Source organism: Odontesthes bonariensis, chromosome 14, assembly GCF_027942865.1.
Source record: "Odontesthes bonariensis isolate fOdoBon6 chromosome 14, fOdoBon6.hap1, whole genome shotgun sequence".
Taxonomy (NCBI): Eukaryota; Metazoa; Chordata; class Actinopteri; order Atheriniformes; family Atherinopsidae; genus Odontesthes; species Odontesthes bonariensis.
This window is the reverse complement of record NC_134519.1, coordinates 21,755,438-21,773,572: the sequence shown is the minus strand read 5'-3', so window position 1 is coordinate 21,773,572 and position 18,135 is coordinate 21,755,438. Positions and strand designations below refer to the sequence as shown.

The following is an 18,135-nucleotide window of genomic DNA, read 5'->3' as shown; positions in this document are numbered from 1 at the left end:
CACCCGAGCTGAGACGCGTCATCACAGCTCGCGGGCATCTGGATTGGTTAATGTAGATTTGTGTCCCACTCAGCCAGACGCGCGCTACGTGACATGTAATTGAATGAACTGATATAACTTTAACTAAAGTCCCTTTGACTTAAGTCACAGTGGGTGTGTGTTGTAAGTGTCGTTCCCACGCAGGAACGGCAGAGAGCAGTAAGTGCTCCTTTCACATCTGTTTCATGTGATTTTGATCTGTCACAGTGGTTGACTGGCTATCTGGTTCACTTTTTACTAGGGTGGTTGCTGTTCACTTGATGTCATGTCTCTGTACCGAAATACAGTCTGGTTTTTGAATGGGATCCACCAATATACAAGGTTAGTACAATTTTGATGCTGATCTATATTTTGGACGTGTCGCTATAAGTGAGATGCATATCAGTCAGTCCTATGTTGTAAGTTCAATTTGTTGGTAATCAGAATGTATAATTCATTGTGAAAAAAAAAAGAGACAGATTTCATGTAATTACTCAAGTCTATTTTTGCTAAACTGAGGCATGTCAAAGGTCTTATCACTGTGTGGCACACATCACTTCACAAACTGGCCTTTATGTACAATTACAATAGTTCTATTGACGGCTCTTGTGTTGTGAGAATGACATTCACATCACTACTAAAGCCAAAAACAAACGTCAATCTTTCAGTTGTCTTTTAAGGTGGTCATTCGTCCTCTCTTATCTTAGACGTCATCACTGATTCGTTTTTTTTTTTTTTGCGTGCCTTTAGGAAAGGTTATGCTGCAGCATCCAGTGACTTTGAGCCCAAGGACCTGGAAATATCCGTTGTTGGACGATCCTTCATGATCACTGGAGCCAACAGTGGAATTGGCAAAGCAACAGCCATTGCTATAGCCAAGAAAGGTAAATGGTAGCGTGGTATGCTCTCTGCCACATGCCTTTTTATTCTGGTAGAAAATGAACACTGGTGTTTTGTTTCCAGGCGGGACAGTTCACATGGTGTGTAGGAACAAAGAGAGAGCAGAGGAGGCCAGGTCAGATATAGTTTCTGAGTCCGGTAACATGGTGAGTGTGTAAGGTTTGAACACACCTTACAATGAGTTGCACAAATATCCCATGTTATCAGTGAAAGAGAGTCACACTTGGTCTTCTAGGAGGTGCACATACATACTGTGGACATGTCCCAGACACGTAAAGTCTGGGAATTTGCAGAGGCCTTCAAGAAGCAGTATCCATCGCTGAATGTGTTGGTAGGTGTTGGAATAGAATAGAAAAATACTTTATTCATCCCCCAATGGGGGAAATTCATATTTTGCCCCAAAAAAAAAAGAAATTAACTGCAAATCCTTATTCCTAATTAAAAATTTGCCACACGCTGTGGTAGATAAACAATGCAGGCTGTATGGTGCAGAAGAGGGAGCTGAATGAAGAGGGGCTGGAGAAGAACTTTGCTACCAACACCATGGGTGAGACCTGATTCTGATGTTTAGGCAGAATCATGCTGATAAACAGTTTTAAAGCCTTTTCTTCCCCATCCCTTTAGGCATGTTTATCCTCACTCAGACTCTTATACCACTTCTGCAGAAGAGCCGGGACCCCAGAGTGGTATGAATACACACACAAAAAAAAGCCTTCATCTGGATCATGTGGACAGCATAATGCCACTGTTGTTAATGCTTTAGTGGCTGTTGTCTGAGCACACTGCTGTAGCTGTTTTTCCCCTGCCTGTTAGATCACTGTGTCCTCAGGAGGCATGCTGGTCCAGAAACTCCGAGTTGATGACTTGCAGTCAGAGAAAGGCTACTTTGATGGTGTCATGGTCTATGCACAGAACAAGGTAGGACAAGAAGGTGTCGTGCAGATTCGGATTCTATCGTTTTAGAATCTAAAATTAGATTTAAATTCTGATAACATCACTGATACAAAACAGATTTTTATCACGCAGAAGATAACGCAATATAGACAAACATTTATGTTTTACCAAAGATTAAAACATGTTGTTTCCTTTCAGAGACAGCAGGTGGTGCTAACCCAACACTGGGCCAAAGTCAACCCTGTAATTCACTTCTCAGTCATGCATCCAGGCTGGGCTGACACACCAGGTACTGTCTCCAAAAGGCCACCAGAAATATTGGCCAGCAAATGCATCTGGGAGGATGTTTTGTTTTTTTGTGTTTTGTTTTTTGTCCTGAAATGCCTTGAAAAAGAGACCACATTTGCAACACAATCCATCAAGCCTCCTGATTCTTCTGAACACAATTGTTATATCAAAAGTGCAAATTCTAACTCATACATATGATAACATGGTCTCTCTTGGATGTGTACACACTATACACGCATATCCCCTTCTGCATACATATAATTATCATTACTATCAGCTTCATTTAACCAGGAAAACATTTTTAATTGAGATCAAAGTTCTCTTTTGCAAGAGCATGCTGTCCAAGACAGCAGGATATGTACATCACAACCATGCACAACCATACACACAGACAGTTAAGAAATTAATCAAAATTATAGAAAGTTGGCACAATATCAAATTTGAAATGAGAACACACTAATAAATCATAAAATAACTAGATAAATATCACAAGTCAACAGCATCTGTCATCACAAAATACACAAGATAAACACAATATACCACACGAATGCTGACATACAGTGTGGACAGCCGTACATGTATATACACACATTCCCATGCCTTTTTATTTGTTTGTTTGTTCAAATACACCGTTAGCATCCTTTTTAAAAGCCCACTGATCCCTGAAAAACATTTGCAAATATGCCATGCTTGATCATTCTAGCATCACATTGGTGTGCTTTTATCCATCATAATGATGGTGTTATCTAAGTGTTGTTCTTTCACGTCATCTCTTAAACCACCAAAAGTTATAGTCAAAGGTCAACGGTAAAAACAAATCTGAACTTTAAGCAGAGATTTACTTTTTTAGCTTTGGTACGAAATAGTTCTGCATCTCCACAAAATTAAATAATGAAAAAAAAGAAAATTACCTCCAGACACGTGGGCACGTGTCTATAGATTAACCAAACTTACAAACTGTGGTGGTGGCATTTATGTAGTTGTACAAATGCACGGGAAAATGTTCCCTCATGACATATATTTGCCTAGCAAGTCCACTCATTTTCAGTCAGTAACTATGATGTAGTATGATTTTGTCGTATAATTCATTACTACCCGTACACCACTAATCTCAGTTGATTTCCCCCTGTGTCCAGCTGTTTCTACATCAATGCCTCAGTTCCACCATATGATGGGGGAAAGGCTGCGCACTGTACAACAGGGAGCCGACACCGTTGTGTGGTTGGCCCTGTCAAGAGTTGCCGCTAGAACACGCAGCGGGCAGTTCTTTCAAGGTGAGCAGAATAAAATGTGGCAAGCTTTTTCACATAAATAATGAAGCGATGCTTCCTGCATTTTGTTCAACTCTCTTTGAGCTCTGACGCGGCTTCGCCTGGCCCCAACTTTTCTGACAGACTGCTTGTGTTGCAGATCGCGAGCCTGTTCCTGACCACCTCCCTCTGGCTTGGACTCACAGTTCTGCTGAAGAGATTCAGACTTTTATTACTCAGCTGGAAACTCTAGCCCAAGCTGTCGAGTCACAACATGGTGTCGATCTTAATGGTCCTTTGGTCCCTCCGAGGCCTCACTTTGTCTAGATTCTGTTGCACCACATGTCACTAACCCATTAAGCGTCAGCAACCATAAAACTGGGACTCTGTTACTGGAAAAATGCTGACCTGCTTTGTCATGTTTATTCTTATGCACCTCCTAACTCATTAATTGGTTTTACAGATAGCCGTGTATTTAAGATGTTGAGTAATATAGCGTTACATGATTTGGCCTCTGATGCCAACCGCACTGTTTGAAAAATGTCATGAGCTGTTGCCGAAAAGCTAAGGAACTGATTTGAGTTGAAAATGTCAAAAGCAGTTACATAAGGCATGTAAATTGTGTGTGTTATATAAACGATGAGATGGCGTATGTGGGTTTTGACTTGTGACTCTTGGCCCACATCTGGAAAATTGTCTGCTTTGGAAAGTGCTGTCCTTACAGTCTTGTGAAAATGTAACTTCACCTCCTGGCAATTGCCGATCTTTTCAACATGTTTGCACGAGGAGAAAATAAAGTTTGACACAAATGACGGTAGGCTGGAGTATGAAGATAGTAAGAAAGCATAGGCCTCTCAAGCAGTTTCTTATCACCAATCTGTGACACCAGCTTGCTGAAGATCGAGTCATTTCTACAGTTTCTTCAGTTGCAGGATTTTTAGAGACGTTCATTGGTGAAAATTGAGTTTCCAACACTTTTAAAATATTTATATATATCGATACAAAAACCGTTGTGAGGGATTTGATTACTCTGTGACACACCATCCCCGAGTAATTTCCAAATCCGAGTGCTTTCCCTACAATACCACGTTTTTACCAAGGCGATCTTTCTCAATCACTTTCTCTTATGGCCTCAGAGAAGTGTGTTGTGGGGTATTTCTCTGCAGAGACACAGTCCTCTGCCTGTATTTCCCTCGTTTAGGCCTTTTTTTTGGCAATTGATTGATTAAATTGATTGGCAGGTGTGCTTTGGGACATTGTCTTACTTAAACTGAAACCCTTTAATCCAGCCGGAGATGCTAAGCACTCAGTAGCAGTCTTTTTTTTACTAGATTGGTAGATATTTTTTCTATTTCTGTTTTTCCTCTTACTGGCCTCACTCACAAGCACCTATACTATCTTCTTTTAAAAGGCCCGAGAACACTAGATCTTGACATTTCTTGATAAATAAGGGATCTACCTGTAACTTGCAACACGGAATATATTCATCTCCTAATCCGGGAGTACTGATTCTATGTGGATGTGTTATATTACAATTATCACAATGAACATAAAAGGTCAATCTTATTTCATTATATGTTGAGCTTCAAGCACTTAGCAAGTTTTCATCAGGTGTGCTTTTTTTCCCAGAGGAAATTTAATAAAAATAAAGCCGATAAAACTCTAGTTCTTCTTCCAGAACGCTGATTTCAATGTAGCACAACAATCAATGTGATACTTGAAACAAATAACTTGCATTATTCATTTGTCAATAAAATAGATGTTTTCATTCCAAAATGAATGTAAAATATGAGCAATGCAATTCTATGACAAACTAGAGCAACAATACTCATCTTTATTTGGTAACAATACACACTTGTTGTTTTTAATCATTTTTTATTATTTTTATACAGTATTGAAACCAAAAAAAAAAAAAATAATAATAATAATAATAATAATGTGGTGCATTCACATTTTCCCAAGGGATTCTTTGCAAGTTTGATCTCTACAAGGGTAAAACAGTGAAAAGCTGGAAGCTGGATTCCATCCATGTTAAAACTCACAGGTAATAGGAAGACTGGGCCTGATTAATGTCATCTAGAAGTTGGATATTTTTGTGTGTGTCAAAAGTTTTCTTTCCAATTTATGAGGGTATACTGTGTTTTTTTTGCGGGGTGAGGGGACAGTGAATCGGGTTCCCAGTGTTTGTCTTTAAAGAAAACTTCCAGTCCATGCGTAACAACAGTCCAAAGAAAACAATTCCCATTCCCCTGTCCAGTCTCTCTTCTTTCTCTGGTCCAGAGTTCATTGTCTACGCAACATAAGTGTACACTTTACGATCCTCTGGCGTCCTCGCCAAGTACTCTCTTTCTATTAGTCCTTCTATGCGCTTTTTGATAACCACGGGACTGGGAAGAAAACGTGCCCGGAGCTGCTGAGTCACCTGAGGACATAAAAGTGACAAAAATGAAGGAAACCCCCCTCAAAACAAACTGATATTTTAGTTTTGGCATTAAGCGGCAGAGAAAACAAATAACTCGACTTATATTGCTGTTAAGATAACTTGTATATAGGTTCCTTACTTCTGCTACCAAGACATTGTGCTGCATCTTCTTCCTTGACTTCATGATTCGCACAATGGCTGCCTCGATCTCATGCTTCCTGTCGTCATCCACTTTCTGCCGCGTCTCTTTCCTTTCGGGGTCAGATTCCCCTTGTTTGGCAGCAACTGTTACAGTTGATATGAGATATGAGATTTATGGGAGAGATGTAGAAAACCTCTCAGAGCACCGTTTAATTTAACACAGGATAGTGCCAGCTCCATCTTATGGTCAGTTCCTGTAATGCAGCTTCCACGTATTATCCCCACCCAGCAGTGGACACAAGTGCATCATACACACACTTTGCTCACCTGTCTGTATTTTGACTCTGTGCAGCTTGGAAGTAAACTGGTCATTGACTGTAAACACGTGACCATTCTCTATCTCCTTGGACTTGGGCTCCTTTGTCAGAACTCGCTGTGTGGGTTTCCCACAAGCCAAAGACTGCAGCGCTCGCACCAACTCTCTCTCTGGGATATCCGTCTCCTGCTGAATCTCCTAAAGAAAAGGGAGAAAAAACCCCACATATGTAGAAAATGGTGGTGGGAGACCATACAGATGAAATGAAAATTATGTTCTTACTCAAGAAGAATGTATGCGATTTTCATGGGGAAAAAATAAAAAATGATGAAAACACTAATGGCTCATGACAGTGCGATGATAAGACAGATGCAGCACTACATTCCCACCTCAAAAGTGAACTTTTCTCTGTTGTTAAAGAGCATGAGGATGGTCATCTGGAAGGTGGAGACCTGCAGGATGTGCTTTCGGGTGTTAGAACCTGTCACCTGGGCTCCTCCTACTCCCACTTCTGAGCCATCCTCCTGCAGAAGAGGTAGGAATCGAGATCAACGTGAAACTACGTTACTGCCCTTGAGACAAAAAGTTAGCGTCTAATCAACACAGTAATGCTGCATTATTTCAGATTTTTAGGTCAACCTTTTTGACCGCTCCGTAGAAAGTTGCATTTAAGTCCGCCCCGCCCATGTGGTGCTGCAGTGTGAGTTGTCTGCCACTGTGCTTGGCAAGGTAAAACCTGTCAAATAAAAACAGACCACATTGTTTGGAAATATAAAACCGCACAGAACCTTCCGTTGTACAGCAAAACCATTTGAGTCCGTTTACAAGCCTTACCTTCTGAAAACTTCAAAGGCATGTCTAGGAGCAGGGGGGATGGTGCATTTCGGGGTCGCAGACTGTGTAGGCCAGTAGCCGGTGGTGAGGACTCTTACTATGAGGTCCACGCCACTTAGAGATGCCTGGGGAAGATATTTCAGGAGGTTTTCTTTTTAACTTCTTTTCAAAATATTCTTAAAAGATAAAACAAGTTAACAGTAACTATCATGTTGTTTGAACGCAACTAGTACACAACAGCTGTTTACGGTCTCCGACACATTCAGGTGCAACGATGATAACGATACAAACAGTCTTTTAAAGTAGCTGTTAAAATAAGGCAAATTGAAACATGTTATAAAATACATGGCAGCTGCTGTTTGAGCCAGTACAGTTTTTTGTAACAGACTACACGGGGTGTATCGTGCCTGCTTTGCTTTGTTTCTGACCCCCTTACCGATGTGGTTTGTATGTGTTGCCTGAACTCGTCCATGGTAGTGTTGGAGATGCTCATGTCTCTGAACATTCCTTCCAGTTTGGAAGTGAACTGACAGCCACATTCTGTCTGCAGGGGCGAACGACACAAAACAATGACCGCACAGACAGACAGAAAAAGGTGGAAAATATTAATGGGAGTTCTATCAGATAAAAGGCCCGATTGCACTGAAAGAGATATATACATAAAACTGTGGCCAAAACTTGTTTCATTCTTTTTACCTTTAACTTAGAGATCATGTTCTTTTCGGAGTCATCTGAGACACTCTTGTTACTGAGAAGCCGACGGCCCAGATGTTGCTTGTAGTACCTTTCAAAAACATCCTTCTCCTGCATGAACCTGAATAACACCATGGCCTTGTCGAGAATTGACTCCACCTCCTGTTCTGTCAACTGGTCAAACAAGCCAAGAGAAAAAAAAGAATGAGTCAATTTGTGATTCAAGTATAAAGGTAAAAAAAAAAGGTTTTACAAGAACACACATACCCCTTTGACTCCCTTCTTTAGCTTATCGTCAATGAAGAGCGATAGGTACTCTGGTGAGCGGGAGTTGAGGTTAAGGAAATATTCAAAGTCTCCAGCTATGGTTTGTTTAAAGAGTCTGTCATTGTTGAACGACTCTAAAAGGAAATGATCAAATCGTGTCTTCAGGTCGAGCAGACCCTGTTGAAAAAGCATTCACAAAAAGACATGTCTCGGTCAACTGCATGCTAACAATTTTGAGCAAGCTTCTACGTGTATCTAAGACTTTAGATGTTCAGTCAGTGTACCTGGATATAGTCGACAGGGTTCTTGCCCTCACCCTCTTCTGACACCAGAGCCTTGCCTTGTTCCCTCAAGTACGAGCTCATACACTCGCACATCGTTTTCAGGCCATTTGGCACTCGACTGAACAGCTTGTACATGCATGCCAAGTCTGAGAGCGTGGCATGATGAGAAAAAGAGTGGGATAAAAAGTGGGTGGTTTTTTCTAGGTTCGATTATGGATTCATTGATGAGGAAACCTTTCAATGGAGAAAAGCTTTTACCTTCTGTCTTGCCATTCTTGAGCATATGGACCAGGCCAGAGTTCTCCATCTCGACAATGGTTTTCATGTGTTTAGAAATTAACTCCCTTTCCACTACCTTGACAATGGGCTCTTCCGTAGACTTGTCCAAACAGTGCATAACTCGTTCAATCTCTTCATTGATTCTGGCCTCTACCTTCTTTATGTAGACGCTGGCACTGTTTTCTGCAAGGAACTTTTGGCTCTCCATCTAAAAAGGCCAAACGTTGCGTTTTGTATTACTGTAAAGACTTTCAGAAATAAAAAAATTTAAAAAAAAAACTGAGTGCAAAACATCCAGCATAAACTCACCTGGAAGAATTCAGCTGACATGTCTAAGAATGGGCCCTCGAAATCCTCCTCATATACAGACCTGCCATCCAGGCCAAGGATCATCAGCATCTGGCAGGCGTTTCTGATGGCACCTCTGCGGTTGATGGTGGTCAAACATAAAATTAGGTCAGGTAACTGTGAGACTTGCTGCATGATACCAAACAACTCATCAAAACCATAGGGAATTCAGAGCAAATCTCCAGCGACTGGAACCGTTGGATCAAGAAGCAACAGACAAGTCGTGCATACCTGTCGACAACCTCTCCCTTCCTCTCCCGTGCAATCATGTCCAGCAGCGTCTGTCGTAGGTGGTCTCGAATGCAGCCGTAACGCACTACCTGGTCCCTGAAAATGATGAGGCCGAGGTTGTAGACATTCTCTACGTTGTTTTGCTGAACGTACACCCTGTCCTGAAAGAGAGGAGAATGAGAGAAAGTTAATGTATGGAAACAAGTACGATGACCTGACTAAATCTGACTCACAACATATTGACAGAGTAAGACTTTAAAAAGAAAACGACAACTACTGTATATAAATGAGCATGTATTTGTATGAAATGTATACATCTTCTTGAAGAAACTCAAGTATGCATTTCAAGTACTTTTTTCACACTGGAAAAAAAAAGAAAAAAAAGGGAGTATTATTGAACAGATACGAAACCTGTGCTAAAAGCATTCGTTTGTGTCAAAGGTATACACCTTCTTAAAGAATTCAACGTACTGCCTCTGCATACCGCGACACAAAGGTTTTATGAGGTTATAAGACACTTCAAATAAATAGTCAGTGTCTGAATTACTCCTAAAAAATGAAGTTACGTCTGAAGCCCTGACTAGAAAAGTTTAGACGGGATGGAGGCGACACCATTATTAATCACTTAGTAACGAGATTCAAATCTGAATCTAGACAAATCCGTAGCGAGAATTCACGAGCAAAAATCAGCAAACTAATGGCTGATGATTTCTGCTTTGAATCTGCAGAATATTACCATATAGTCTCAGAAAGTCGAGGTTAGACCGTTAGTGCAAGCTGAGACAAGACGCTTCATTGCAAAGACGTTACATGTTCAGTTTATGGCTGGGATGACACAAAATCAGATTCATCATATATTCGTATTCATAACTTTGTCCAGGAAATGTTAAACTCTGACAGAAGGGGTTCAGTTTTATTTGGAGACATTAAGTCCCAGTGTCCTGTTAAAAAATCAAGAGAAGACTCTGGTCTGCAGATTGTATTTTTCAGTTAGTTGCTTCACAAATTGGAGCAATACACATCTGGGTTTTGCCACTAAGCAATTTTACAAGGTGCTACTGTTCCAACCATTTATCCAGGAGACATTGCGTGTACAAGTGGCCGTGTCCATTAATGGCCACTTAACTGCTTTTCATAGTTTTCTCTAAAGACACCAGAACAGCAAGCCCTCTGCCACCTGAGGTATGAGCAACCCTGCCAGCAGCCCTGGCCACAAGCCAGGCTGTCTGCCGTTTCCCTGGTGAAACACATGCTGTGTCCATCACAGACATCTACTACAGCATCTGGACAAGAACATCAGTCGCTGCTCATCTGCAGTGGAAAAACTGAACCAGTTCATAGTTGGAACCAACTTCGAGCTGGCTTTAGCACCAACCCTGAATCCTCACTGGAACTACATTGGTCCAAAAGGGGTATCATTGAACAAACAACACTTGCACTACGAATGAAGTCCAAAATAATTTCCTTATTAACCCACACGAACACAGTCAAGCTGAGCAGGTCACACAACAATGTCCATAAATTTGGTAAAAACCTACAGCTTATCTGACTCTAGACGTGAGCAATTTTACATTTCTGATACTAGAGTACAAATCCAAACATGGACAGGTCTAGAGCTGCTCTTTTCTCATTTAATGACGGACTAAATATCACTGCCACATCATTCAGGCAAAGCTCAGATTTCCGTAGTATAATACGAGTGTCTCACTTAACCATTTGTGGTGATTACATGTGGCCTTACGGTGTCTAAAACAGACTAATTCTTCTTAATTTAAGGTCTTTGGAGTTAGTAAAGAACAAATATGAAAACATGTGTGAAACCAGTTGATAGGCTCATTTGGAAGGCATGTTATTAGTGGCTCAAATACAAAGCCTTAGTTTTAAAGCTGCGGTCGGCAACTTGTTTTTAGTCATATTAGCTTGAACTGTCATGGGATTCTGGAAGTAGAATAATAAATAGGCTGTTTAGGAAAAATAACGAAATCTGTAGCTCCCTCTGAAGCCTGTAATCGTGCTTGCAAAAACCGAGCGCTCCCGGCTGTTTTTAACCAATCAAGTTAGGGTGGAGGAATCCTACCTGTCAATCACAGCTTGTGCACACGCTGCTGAGCGTGAGACTGCCCCAGCTTGTGTGCGCTCACACTGGTGTGAACTCACGTGCACAACCTCGTCCACAGAGGGGGAGGGGTTTGGGGGGCGATTCGGAGCTTGTTAGAGGTTGGGGGAGGGACCTGAAAGTTGTATCAGTTCGAATTTTCCGACTTTAGACTCGTAATTTTGAAAACCTGCCGACTGCAGCTTTAATAAGTGCCTATTTTAGATCATCAGTTTTTCAAGAACAGAATAAGAATTTAAATGGTCTCTGAACACCTATGCCCCTCCTATGTAATTATGTCACAATCTGTGCCTCAAGTTCAACTGAACGTTCTACCAACAGTGATGTCATTTTTCAAGAGCACATATTGGTAAGTAGTCTATAGCCCCTTTCACACTGCCGAATAACCCGCGTTTAATCCGCGAATTTAGCGTGTCCGCTGTTGTGTTCACACTGCCGACCCGGGCTGCCGCGTCAACTCGACACGCCTTTCGACCCGTGTCGGACCCTAGTCTTTTTGCAGAGCCGAGTTTGGTGTGAACGCAATTGACGCGGGTCGGACGTGGGCGTGGCGTGAGGAGTTTAAAAGACAGAATGGACAGCTGATTCAGAACAACAGCGACAGGTGAGGACAAGTTTTACTCTGTTTTAGCCTACATCAAGTTCGAGACATTTTTGAAGATGGCCAACTGGGGAGACGAGGAGGTCCGCGAGCTCCTCAGCCTCCGAGCAGAGGACGTTATTTACCGTCACATTTCGGGGACTATAGTGCTCTTGTATTCTCCGCATATGTTCTTCGGCGGCATCCCACGTTGTAACCATCCACACCCCGTAAAATAACATCTCCATGAACTGCATTGCAAAAACGAGTCCTCAAGGTGTATTTAACCCTACCTCCGACGCATGGCTTGTGCCTACGTCATTGTACATGCCCAGCATTTTCTGTGTTTCGTGTGACGCTCTGCCACTAGGCAACGCCCCCTGAACTCGGCTTCAGGCGACACGGGTCACCAACCCGCCAAGCGTTCACATTGCTCGACGCGGGTCGAAGGTGCAATTTGGACCCGCTAAGGTAGCGGGTCGCAGTGTGAAAGGGGCTAGTGCTTCACCTGAAATCTTTTCCAGAGCAGGTTAGGGATCGAATCTGAAGTAATCTTTGCGAAGCCTGTAAACTTCATTATAGTACAGGCTTCTGGAGACTACACAGTAGCCAGCTGAACGACAGAAAGCCAACTAACAGGGGTAAATCAGGACAGAAAAGAGGGACGTGCTAAACAAAAAAAAACCCAGGAGAGCTCTGTAGCCTGTGTATAATGACTGTGCTATTGTTTAGCCCACACTCGTGCTTATCTCAAAGGCTCAATCACAGAGCCCCACATGCTTTGTACTTGCTGTTGGCAAAGGTAAAACGACTAGTCCTGCCAGTTTTCCCTCCAAAAGAAATAAATATGGCAACAAAGCCTTATTGTTGTGTCCGCAAATAAGTTGGAAAATCACAATGAAAGTCCATAAGAGAATGGAGGAGAGGGTTGGCCAAGGTGAAAACAACATCCATTACTTAAAAAGCACAAAATGATCCACGACAGGGAAGAACAAGTTAGTGAATTTGCAAAAAAAACAACAACTAAATATATCTTCAAGCCTTTTACCACTGATCAAGATCATTGCCAAGTTGTAGAATAATTTCCTGACAATGACAAAGCAAAATATGTTTTAAAAAGGAGTGATACAAACTCATAACCGCATACCCACCATGTACATGAGGATGTCTCTGATCATAACCATGGCAGTTTGATGGTCATTCCAGGCCTGATTCAGTGTTTGCAGAAAATTGTTATTCAAGGAGTTCAGAACATCTTCCCGTACCTGAAAATATAAACAGTCATATCAAGTTGCCTTTAGTGCTACTTGTAAACATCAGTTCTTGAGGTTTCTCATCAGCTCTAAGCATGCAGTAAAATATTTTCACAAGACCAAAACTGGGGAGGAAAACTTACTTTGTTGATGAGGTGCTCTGTGACAACCTCCCTCAAGCCCGTGTAGAGCTTCTCTCCATGTTTGTGGAGCACCATAGTGTAGGCATTCCTGTACAGCTCCTCAAAGCTCAGTCCACTGTTGTTCTTTCTCTGAATCTCCTGAATGGCATTCTTCAGAAGGTCCCAGATGTTATTCACATATTTTTCATCCATCGTCATCTGGGGGAAGGCAGAGGCAAAACAGTGTTGCTTAAAAAGATCAACTTTCCCACACTGCTAGAGTGGATCACTGCAGTAATGGCAAGGATTATTATTTACCATAGAATTTGCCCTGTTTTCATCTGTTTTTTTTTGTTGTTGTTTTTTTTGCACAGAAGTGCATGAAGATCATAAAGATTGAACAGGCAAGATTATATGAATAACAGTTAATTGCGTGAGGTGCAGCTGTGACATCTTCTTCAGAAACCTGCATGGACATGTTTTCAGTGCTAGAGACAAGCAAGGTCAAAATAGGTAAGCTTGTAAAATAGGTAACCAAACACTCTGGTACCAAAAAACAGTCTTACTCAAAAATTCACTTTTTTACTCATTATCAAACAAGTGACAACAGTCACTAAAACAATATGCAAGTTAAAGAAACCCAAGACAGGGGTAAGATGAGGTCATTATTCCCTTGCTGCAGTTTTGATTAGCATTTATTGACGTTCACATCAGTGACTTTAGATGCAAAGCTAAAAAACACATGAGCACATTTTCATTTAAGGGCAAACTAAAAGGAACTAATCTTTGCTAATCAATAAATGTCAACTAATCAGCCAATTCAATTTGAATTGTTATAGTCCTAAAGTGTACCCGAATAGAAAATAAAGGACAGGTCCAATTGATGAAAAGCAACTCATTTAAATCAGTTTTCAAATGACAAAACAGGCCTATTTCAACAGATATAGGACATAAAGAGGATGTCAGATGGCTAAATTCATATATAAAACTGTGTAGTATAATTTATCATTATAGTATAGTTGCTAAACTGTAAACTACTTTGGTCTCGACTTTAATATAAGCTCCAAATGTAAGAAAAAGTGTTCACTTAACCATCCACTCTCTGACTCACTGTAACATACACCCACACACTAACCTGAATATCAAAATGGTGAAAATGTTTTTCTAACCGGGCTGCTAAAAAAAGGCTTGGTACATTGCATACATCACAATTAAACATCTGAGCACAGTGGCTCATTGAAATGACCTACATATAATACAGACCAGTGACCAATGTTAATAAAAGTTTTGTGTGACAGCGGTACCAGCTGAAAGTTAATAATATCAACGTTTACGGCTCATATTTACTTCAACTTGTTTACTGAAGTCTCACCCTGGATGATGCTCCAACTATCGGGCCAATTCTTAAATGACACTGCATTGACTTTAGTTTATCATAGCTTGACACAAACGTGTAATGCATCTATTTACAAAATACATATCTACAAAAAGTGCTTGCGTTTACCATAACGCAATGATACTTGCTGACTAAAACTTAGCAAACGTCAAGTCAGCTAACAGGCCCGCTACCTAGCTTGCTTATATTTGCGACCGCTTCGCTGAAGAAGTTTTCTTACGTATGCTAACATTACCCCATGACAAACGATTGTATTCCAAAACCAGTAAACATGGAAACATTAAATAAACTGAACTAATGACAAAGCTCATATGCTTTGAATTATTTTTCCTGGTGATAGCAGTTTTCTCCCGACAATGACGTTTTTCACGTAAGAGCAGCTAGTTAGCTGGAAGCTGTTAGCATAAAGACCTGTCACCCCGGTACACGAGTCTGAAACTTAACGTCCAAACATCTACAAAAACAGTAAATACTTACAGGAAAGGCTCGTATCCTCATCTTGGTGTCCTTCTTGGTGCCGCCTTTAAGGTTGGACATGATTAGTTAGAACGACTTTCGTTACTAAGTTGACGTAAAGACTACATGAAAGGCAGCCACTAGTTTGCTTTCTGCGCCAGGAAAGCGACAGGGAAACTTAGTGACCTTACCTATGGGAATCAGGTCGTTTTTCTGTATTTGTTGTTATGTTGTTAATCGCTCTCTAGAGTGTTTTTTGGCTAATGTTAGCTTATGCAGTGATGGCGGACGACTGTTCGCCACTGCGCAATCCGGAAATCTCGCGAGAGTAGTTAACTTAGAACACCGACAGGTGCATTCCACAGGTTGATATTAAACCAGCTCATGTCACATTAGTTATTTTGATATGTTGGGTGAACTTTGTAAGAATTTTACACGTTTTGCTGCTTTTAAACAAAACTTATTAACTTTGAAAGTAAACACAAGAAACAACCATAAATATATTAAATACTTTATTCTGTGACAGGAATGCATTGTTTAAATGCGTTATAAGTTATCACTGTGTCTAAATCCGGAAATGGCTTAGCGGCTACCTTTTTCAGTACGCTACCCTATTAAGTTAGGTAAGTTCAAATTTGATTTAAACTGAAATGATAGGATGACAACAAAAATAAATAATAACAGTGATTCTTTAATTTTTCGTGCTGTTGCTGGTTTCCAGTCCACCTCTCAGTCTTTGCATTGCCCATATAAATATGATCACAAATGACCACGGGCTTGAAGACTGAATATCTTCTCACTGTCATGACGACGCTCTCTGGAGAAAAGGGCCAAAATACCACAACATTAGGGTAAGTGCATTGTTTTGGACGCACACACAAACACCACTATTCTAAGCAATTTTCCTTCACTTATGTATGGCTTTACAGTAAAAGTATACCTCTGCATTCTTTGGCCATAATTGGAACTGTTGCATTCTTCCGGAGATTAGCTCCAGCTGTCCTTCGCAGGCCTATGTTCTCCAGCTCTAACTTTCTTATTTCCAATTGCATAGCAACGATCACCTGGATAATCCTCTGGTTGTTGTCCATGGTGCTGACTGCAATGATCTCCAGCTTGTCCGAATCTCATCCAAGCCTCTGAAAAACACAAATTCTGTTGCTTTTCATTCAAAGCCCTGGCATCGGGCTGTTGATGGTGTGTGCGTGTGTGTGTGTGTGTGTGTGTGTGTGTGTGTGTGTGTGTGTGTGTGTGTGTGCGTGTGTGTGTGTGTGTGTGTGTGTGTATGTGTGTGTGTGCGTGTGTGTGTGTGTGTGTGTTGGAGGGATGGGTCAGTCACAGGATGTAGATAGTGTTAGGCCATTTTCTTCTTAGTGATTTGATGCCTTACACTTTCCCTCCTCCTGTTAAATATTCATCTACTCTGTCAGCGTAAAGTGACAATGGGCACCTCGGAGAGGCAAAGTCTGCCATCAAATTGTCTGTTAAGGAGATAGGGTGACAATCTTGTCCTTTAAACTCTGACACAGACTTAAATTGTAGCCATTAGGTATGTTAGGTATCTAAATATTGATTTCTTATTCATGCTCCAAATATATGTGCTGAAATTAGTAATAATGATTTTCACTGGTACAGAAAGCTTTATTACCTCAGTGTAAGGCTGATTATTTGGGCTTACAAAGACAGCACATGATTCACAGATAAGGAAAAACTGTAGACATACAGTTAAGCTTGCAACATTGAGGAAATACGTGTAGTGAATAACCAAGTGACTGCTGCCTGTTTCTATCTATAATAATTGTTGAAATGAGATGATTTACAAAAATAATGCATTACATATATTTTGAGGAGAGAATTCGAGTGCTCTGCTGCTCTCTAGAGTCCAGTAGATGCCACATCATGCTCATAGATGAACCTACTATTTGGCAGGGATAAAGTTTCAACCACTTGGGTGGAAATTGTCAAGCCTGCAGCTCCTTTGATGACAACTGACAGTACTGTTTTAGATTCTCTTAAAAGTGCTTGTCACTGATTCTTGGAGACCAGTTGAAACCAAAAAAAAAGAGAATCAAAACTAAGAGGAACACCCTTTCGCAGCGTAATGTCACACACAAGTACAAAGTCAAAAAAAATGTGTTATTGTTATTTGACCCCAAATAAAATTGCGTGCTACTACATCTAATTATATATAGGCAAAATAAAGTACTTCTGTAGTGGATATTTTGTGATGTGGTTTTTGCCACCTTAATTTCTTGTTCGATCTGATACGTAACTTTGATAGTTGAAAGTTTTAATGGTTCTCTGTCGCACACGTTTGACAGCCACATGTATCACAATATCAAGTTGCCCGTTTACTTGTGCCGTGTTTTGACACCACATAACATGCTCTAAGTTCCTCCCATTCCACAGAGTGGTGTGTAAGCCGTTGGTCTACAGATAGCAAACCCTTCTGCCACTGATAGATAAACTCCACATGCTGCCATTGAGATTCTGACAGCCTACAGAAGAGAAGTGCATCAAGACTTGGGGGAAACTGAGGACGCAGCACAGTGAGTGATGTTTGTGTAGAGTTGTTTTGAATTGACTGTGATGTGCATTTTTGTTTGGTACAAGACAAGCTATCATCAACCGCTCTAATCTTGTAAATGATTGAATGAGGACTGAAAAAAGTGACATTTACTGTTTTTTACCACTTGCCATATTTAAGATGACCAGCAGGTGGGGTGTGCTGTGCTGTGTGGTTAACAAAATTAGGCCCTAATGTAGTCAAGCTTCTCTCCATGTGCGAGCACATGACATCCTCCGTCAGCAGCATAAGCCCAAAGGACGGCAGTATAAAGTGGTGCGTTTGAAAGCAGAGGTAATTGATTTTTTTGCAGGTGATTACAGAAGCAGAATTTGATACCCTGCTTTGATTTCAGTTTTTAGTTTTCTTCATTGCTGCTACTTGCTTTGCAAACATGACACCAGCAGGTCAGGACAAATGCAGCTCCCTGCAGAATCCCGCACTCATCATTTTAGCCGAGCTGCGGTTGATCTGGCGCCTA

General features: G+C 41.0%; 3 protein-coding genes and 1 long non-coding RNA gene across 5 annotated transcripts in view; 3 read left to right on the top strand and 1 right to left on the bottom strand.

The window, feature by feature from the left end:
* Nucleotides 1–73: 73 nt before the first annotated feature.
* Nucleotides 74–4,904, top strand: LOC142398339 (dehydrogenase/reductase SDR family member 12-like). The gene is made up of 11 exons (XM_075482298.1): nt 74–198; nt 281–360; nt 769–902; nt 982–1,064; nt 1,154–1,249; nt 1,384–1,465; nt 1,543–1,604; nt 1,732–1,836; nt 2,011–2,101; nt 3,237–3,374; nt 3,511–4,904. The coding sequence occupies exons 2-11, from the start codon at nt 305–307 to the stop codon at nt 3,675–3,677; spliced, it is 1,014 nt and encodes a 337-aa protein (XP_075338413.1). The 5' UTR covers nt 74–198; nt 281–304; the 3' UTR covers nt 3,678–4,904.
* Nucleotides 4,905–5,164: 260 nt separating this feature from the next.
* Nucleotides 5,165–15,404, bottom strand: LOC142399086 (cullin-3-like). The gene is made up of 16 exons (XM_075483506.1): nt 15,110–15,404; nt 13,258–13,455; nt 13,013–13,126; nt 9,166–9,326; nt 8,896–9,010; nt 8,566–8,794; nt 8,308–8,453; nt 8,024–8,200; nt 7,760–7,930; nt 7,500–7,607; nt 7,064–7,188; nt 6,869–6,965; nt 6,619–6,753; nt 6,241–6,427; nt 5,912–6,057; nt 5,165–5,772 (listed from the first exon to the last, which is right to left on the bottom strand). Exons 1-16 carry the CDS (start codon nt 15,167–15,169, stop codon nt 5,641–5,643), a joined length of 2,301 nt encoding a protein of 766 aa, XP_075339621.1. The 5' UTR covers nt 15,170–15,404; the 3' UTR covers nt 5,165–5,640.
* A 256-nt stretch (nt 15,405–15,660) lies between these two features.
* Nucleotides 15,661–16,279, top strand: LOC142398338 (uncharacterized). The gene is made up of 3 exons (XR_012772782.1): nt 15,661–15,711; nt 15,810–15,939; nt 16,143–16,279. It is a non-coding gene; the product is annotated as an uncharacterized LOC142398338 (long non-coding RNA).
* A 1,262-nt stretch (nt 16,280–17,541) lies between these two features.
* The window catches only part of mbnl1 (muscleblind-like splicing regulator 1), a 43,654-nt gene continuing 43,060 nt past the window's right edge, over nt 17,542–18,135 (top strand). The window contains exon 1 of one of the 2 annotated variants that reach the window (XM_075483475.1): nt 17,542–17,637. The gene's annotated coding sequence lies outside the window, so the exon portion shown is untranslated. The remainder of the gene's footprint in view (nt 17,638–18,135) is intronic. The other variant, XM_075483478.1, reaches the window with a different exon arrangement.

Excerpts from the sequence above, each read along its gene's own strand:
- LOC142398339 (XM_075482298.1), top strand. The coding sequence starts at position 305 with ATGTCTCTGTACCGAAATACAGTCTGGTTTTTGAATGGGATCCACCAA. Across the intron at positions 361-768 it reads GGGATCCACCAATATACAAG|GAAAGGTTATGCTGCAGCAT; the intron begins GTTAGTACAATT and ends GCGTGCCTTTAG. Across the intron at positions 903-981 it reads CATTGCTATAGCCAAGAAAG|GCGGGACAGTTCACATGGTG; the intron begins GTAAATGGTAGC and ends TTTTGTTTCCAG.
- LOC142399086 (XM_075483506.1), bottom strand. The coding sequence starts at position 15,169 with ATGTCCAACCTTAAAGGCGGCACCAAGAAGGACACCAAGATGAGGATA. Across the intron at positions 8,454-8,565 it reads CAAGAATGGCAAGACAGAAG|ACTTGGCATGCATGTACAAG; the intron begins GTAAAAGCTTTT and ends CCACGCTCTCAG. Across the intron at positions 7,931-8,023 it reads TAAAGAAGGGAGTCAAAGGG|TTGACAGAACAGGAGGTGGA; the intron begins GTATGTGTGTTC and ends TTGTTTGACCAG.